The sequence below is a fragment of the Schistocerca americana genome, chromosome 1, assembly GCF_021461395.2.
Source record: "Schistocerca americana isolate TAMUIC-IGC-003095 chromosome 1, iqSchAmer2.1, whole genome shotgun sequence".
Classification (NCBI taxonomy): domain Eukaryota; kingdom Metazoa; phylum Arthropoda; class Insecta; order Orthoptera; family Acrididae; genus Schistocerca; species Schistocerca americana.
The window spans coordinates 798,414,367-798,420,366 of record NC_060119.1 but is presented as its reverse complement, the minus strand read 5'-3'; the positions used below and the strand labels follow the sequence as shown (position 1 = coordinate 798,420,366).

The window sequence follows — 6,000 nt, the reverse complement described above, 5'->3', positions numbered from 1 at the left end:
AGCAAGGCCGTTTTGGTTAGTGTTACAAGGCCAGATCAGTCAAGCATCCAGAATTACAGACTAATATCCCTAAAGTCGATTTGCAGCATCCTTGTACATATTCTCTGTTCGAATACAATAAATTTTCTTGAGATCGAGAAGCTTATGTCTGCGAATCAGCATGGTTTTAGAAAGCATCGCTCGTGTGAAATTTAGCTTGTCCTTTTCTCTCGTGATATGCTGAAAACTACGGATGAAGAATAACAGGCTGATTTAAAATCTCCAGATTTCCGGAAAGCGGCTGACATGGTGCCCCTTTGCAGGCTGTTAAAAAAGGTACCCGTATAAAGAATAGGTTCACAGATATGTGAGTGGCTCGAAGACTTGTTAAGTTAAGCCGCGTACACACTGCCACTGGAAACATGTTTCTGCCGGAAACATTGTTTTCTGCGATGTTTCGCAAATGTTTCCGACTTTGTTTCTGGTCTCTGTTTCCGTCCACACTGGCGGCAAACATTTCTCGTGTGTTCACGCCGTCTGCAGTGCCCCTTGTGTTATTGTGTTCGTATCGTCTGCTGCTGCTTTATGTCTGGTGTCGAAGAAACAATAATGATATGTGGAGCTGCATTATTAATGCTAGAAGGTTTACACAAACAAAATGAAAGGCGTCCTCGTCGTTGGTGAGAAAAACATTCTATAGAAGAACTGGCGGAAATAACATGCTACGTGAGCTGAGTATGCAAGACGGCTCTGGCTTCCGCAACTTCACTCGGATCTCACCTACCGATTTTGAATATCTGGCAAATATGATATCACCATTTGTTTCAAAAAAAGACACGAATTTCAGGAAAGCTATTTCAGTCAACCAAAGGCTTGCAGTTACTCTTCGTTTCCTGGCAACAGGAGATTCATTTCAGAGCCTTGCGTATTTATTTCGCATTTCGAAACAAGCAATATCTAAAATAGTACCTGAAGTATGTGGAGCTCTGGTGGAAGTACTGAAGGATTATGTAAAGGTAAGTAAATGAAAAACATCATTAAATAAGCACATTTTCGAAGTGTTATTATTTCTCAATTACGTTACATAATTCGTCAAACACAACTTCTTCAACTGCGTTGTTACTGTCTACATAGCTTGTAAATGTAACAGGGGAATTGTTACTTGATGATGATAGCCCTGCTACATTCATACTCCTTTTCGACTGCTCACTTTCTAAATACGCTACATGTTGTTTCATTAGTACATTATTAAGCAAAGCCATTGTTTTTTCTCGTTGTAACTCGGGCAATTTCCTTAAAACTGAGGCCACATACTGCCCATACGCACTGCATTCATGTCCTTGTCTTCTTGTTTTTGCAGCACTTTAGTTAGCAATTGAGACGCAATCTTGAAGGGTTGCTGCATGTCTTTTTTCTCGCCCATCATCCTTCTCATTTTTGGTGGTGGAGGACTGGAAGGTCCAGCTGCAACCTCTTCATCCTCATTTGTGCCCTCTGGCGAATGTACGAAAACCTGAAAATCAAATTTCTTTCTTTCAGATACCTGCGACTGAAAACGACTGGAGTGAAACAGCATGTTTATTCTCACAGATTCTTCAGTTCCCCCATTGTGACGGAGCAATTGACGGGAAACATATCGTGCTACAGTGCCCTGCTGGTAGTGGAAGTGAATATTATAATTATAAAGGTTCATTCAGCATTGTGCTGCTTGCTGCCGTCGATGCCAGCTACAACTTTTTGTACGCAGATATCGGCTGCCAAGGCAGAATATCAGATGGAGGTGTGTTCAAAAACGCGAGCATAAATGAGTTAATTAACAAAAAGAAATTTAACTTGCCACATGCCGAATGCTTACCAGGTGGCACCAAGGCCCTACCATATGTTTTTGTAGCAGACGATGCTTTTCCCTTACAGGAAAACATTATGAAACCCTACCCGGGAAAACATGTTAAAGGTTCAAAAGAGAGAGTTTTTAATTACAGACTTTCAAGGGCCAGAATGGTTGTTGAGAACACTTTCGGCATTATGGCTTCGGTTTTTCGTGTGTTTAGAAAACCTATGTTGCTACAACCGGAAAAGGCAAAAACTGTCACACTTACAGCTGTATGTCTCCACAATTTTTTAAGGCGAAATGCTGCGGCAAGGAACCAGTACACCCCACATGGAAGCTTCGATTCCTACGATTTACAAACAGGTGAAATGATTCCAGGCACATGGAGACGAGATGCATCAGTTTTCATTTCAGCACAGAACATACCAAGGAAAGCTGCTTCCACGAATAAACAAATTCGAGACGAATTTGCTAATTTTTTTTTAAGCCCACAAGGAAGTGTACCGTGGCAAAATAACTATGGGTGAATGTGACTGTGTACTATAAAATACAAATAAAGACAAACAAGCATAATTTTCGTACCTCATTTTCCACAGTATCTGTTGTCTCCTTTGGCTCATGTACATCGTCCAAGACTGCAGCAGCCGATAGCCGAACCAGTTCGAGTCATATGCAGTGTCTGCACCACTACCGGATGGTCTGCTGGCAATAATTTATCTTTTCTCGCGCCTGTACGCAACCACGAGCGATCGTATTTTCTTCTCAACACTTCCCTTGTCCGTGCCAAAAGCTGCTGCAATTTTTGCAAGTGCATCGTGTTTTTTAACGGTATTTTTGTAATCCTTGCTCCGGACGTTCCATAAACAATCCTCCCCCTGGTACATTGCAATTAAATCGACAATTTGTTGCCTTAACCACTCCATTATTCAACAAAAACAAAGCGAAAACGAAAACGACAGTAAACAGAACACCGCTAAAAAGTTGACGACACACACACACATACGCTAGCGCCGTGCAGCGGTGACAAGTGGTAGCTAGCCTGAAACATTGTTTCCTTTGATCTGTACCGACACTGCTACGGATAGATGTTTCTGTGTTTCCAAACATGTTTCAAAACATGTTTCCAAATGGTGTCCACATCAAGCTACCGGAAACATGTTTTGAAAACATGTTTCAGTCTCAGTGTGTACGCGGCTTTATAGAATCCAGTATGGTATCCTCGACGGTGAGCATTCATGAGAGATTAGGGTAGCCCCAGGAGGGCCTCAGAGAAGCGTGATAGGACCATTATTTCTCCATATACATAGAGATAGCGTTGCAGACGACGTGGATGCACTGCTACCAGTGCGGATAGAGACGTTAACGAGAAACTCGCTTGCAAATATGTTTTACGAGAGCAGCACAAGAAAGCAATCCAACGTCACAAACATGTTTACATCCTCAACGCTATGTTTTTGTTATTTTCACCTATTTGTGTTCATATTATCTCTGGCGTTGTTGTGACAGTGTTTTAAATGTACGCGTGATGTGACTGTTATGCTGGCTGTCGTATGAAGAATACAGCACTGAAAATCCTCATAAGCAGACATGTTAAATAGATAGTTAAAAGATGGCAGACTCACGGGAAAACTCAAGCAACTTGTTTGTGGAAGTTATCGTAAGAGTCGTGTTGGCACTGATATTTATGTGAGTGTGACTAACAAATGTTCCTTGTTCTCATGCGGAAACCGAGATTAACTTTCCTTTTAACACAAAAGGACAATGTTGATGTAAGCTGTAGTCGAAAGTAGCGAGGATTTTACCCGTGGTAGAAGGTTGTTAACATTTAAATGTTTGGTATAGAATTTCAATATGTCGTTATACTGGTTACAATAGTAGTAGGGAAGAACTACATACACAATATATTTATCGGAGTTAAAAGAAATATCTTAGCATGACACTTTAGCAACCTAATTGTGGCCCGGTGACATGACACATTGTCATCTATAAAAAATGAATCATTGTTTTGGGAATGTGAAGTCCATTAATAGCTGCAGATGATCTCCAAGTAGCCAAACAACGATTTCCAGTGAATGATCGGTTCAGTTGAAGCACAGGACCCAGAACATTCCATGTAAACACAGCCCACGCCATTATGGAGCTATCACTGACTTGCAAATTACCTTGTGAAAAATTTGGGTCCATGGTTTCATGGTGTCTACGTCACAAATTTGAAAATTTGTGGTCATGTCTTACGGGACCAAACTGCTGAGGTCATCGGTCCCTAAGCTTATGCACTACTTTATCTTACATAAACTAACTTACGCTAAGGACAACACACGTACACCCATGCCCGAGGGAGGACTCGACCCTCCGACGGAGGAGCTGTGCAAACCGTGACAAGATGCCTCGGACAGCGCAGCTCAACGTCTCACTCAAACCATCCATCAGCTCTTGCCAGCCGAAATCAGGACCTATCTGACCAGATCAGCTTTCCAATAATGCCAAATTACACCACACTGCCTTAACGGTTACGTTCATCGTAATCCATGTTGGGTTCTGCATTTACTTCACACAGTGTCGCTGTAAACACTGACAACTCTACACAAACTTGTCTGCTCTCATTTGTTAAGTGAAGGCCATCGGCCACTGTGTTGTATATGGGGAGAGAAGATGCCAGAAATCTTGGCGCAGACAGTTGATTATGTGGATATCGGGTCAGTGCACTGCCTTTTTATACCTTGTGCATGTGATGCTATCACCATTGATATACATGCGTATTGCTATTCCATGACTTTTGTCACCTTGGTGTGTGTACACAATGAAAGAGCAGGCAATAGATGATGTGTTTCCAAGAAGTGAGTTGAAGTATTTTTTTCATTTTCAGAAATATTTTTCTTCCTTTTGCCAATCTGCAGTTCATATTCTTCCGACTTCAGCCATCATCAGTTATTTTGCTGTACAAAGCAAAATTCATCACTATTTTCAGTGTATCATTTCCTTATCTAATTAACACAATGTTACCTGATTTAATTTGATTTCATAATCCTTGTTTTATTTCTTTTAAACAAACTACCCATACTGTTCTACTCCTCTTTCAAGTTCTTTACCATCTGTGACAGAATTAGTGTCATTGAAAGGTTGCAAAGTTTGTAAATTACAACCCTGTCTTGCTCCATTCCCCCCCCCCCCCCCCCCCCTCCCCCCCATGTTATTGTCCTTACATGCTTATAACTACGGTGTGGTTTTTGTACAAGTTGTAAATAACCTTTTGAGCCCTATATTTTATTGCCACTATCAATCAGAATTTCAGAGTGTGTATTCCATTCAATATTGCCAAAAACTTTCTCTAAATCTGTGGACGCCATAAACTTAGCTTTACCTTTCTTCAGTCAGCCTTCTACGAAGCCATAGCATTGCATCACATATTCTCCAGAAACCAAACTTTTTGTCCCTGAGTTTGGCTTCTACCACTGTTTCCTTTTTGTGTAGATAATGTTTGCCAATATTTTGTAACCATAATGTATTAAACATATGGTTTGGTAATATTCACAGCTGCCAGTACTTGCTTTCTTTGGAGATGGAATTATTAAATACTCCCTGAAGTGTGACGGTCTTATTTATATCTCATACATCTTGCATCAAAATTGAATAAATTTTGTACTGGCATGTCCTCCTGAAGTCTGCCTCCGTAGCATGTCTGACAGCTATGCGTAAGACCAAGGTTCAGTTCCCAGTACTGCCAGGGATTTTTATGCTGGTGGGAGGACTGGAGTGTAGTGCACTCAGCCATGTGATGCCAGTTGAGAAGCTACCTGATTGAGAAGTAGTGGCACCGAAGTGCCAAAGTGAAGAAACTCAACAGTATCCATAAGAGTGATGCATTGATCCCATGCCCCTGCATACTACATCCAAGTGACGCCATTGGAAGAGGATGACATTGTGGTCGCAATTAGCCCATCTGGGCCAAAAGGTGGAGCTTTGCTTGTGCTTTTGTTCTCCCAATGATTTAGATAATTTTGAGGTAATGTCATGTACTCCAGGGACCTTGTTTGGAGTTAAGTTGTGTCCTTTGCAAAGCCCATATTTATATTCATTCCAACTTTCATTCTTTGAGTCTTTGTTTTGCAGTGACTAGCCATCTGTTAATACTCGTACAGTTGCTTTTTATTCCTCCAAAGGTCTCTTTAATTTTCCCATGGGCAGCATGA

The 6,000-nt window shown here is 41.2% G+C and overlaps 1 protein-coding gene across 1 annotated transcript in view; it reads left to right on the top strand.

Moving 5' to 3' along the window:
• Nucleotides 1-3,292: 3,292 nt before the first annotated feature.
• Nucleotides 3,293-6,000, top strand: part of LOC124612586 (phospholipid phosphatase 5) — a 51,582-nt gene continuing 48,874 nt past the window's right edge. The window contains exon 1 of the mRNA XM_047140874.1: nucleotides 3,293-3,496. Coding sequence (XP_046996830.1) covers nucleotides 3,420-3,496 — 77 coding nt within the window. The 5' untranslated portion in view covers nucleotides 3,293-3,419. The remainder of the gene's footprint in view (nucleotides 3,497-6,000) is intronic.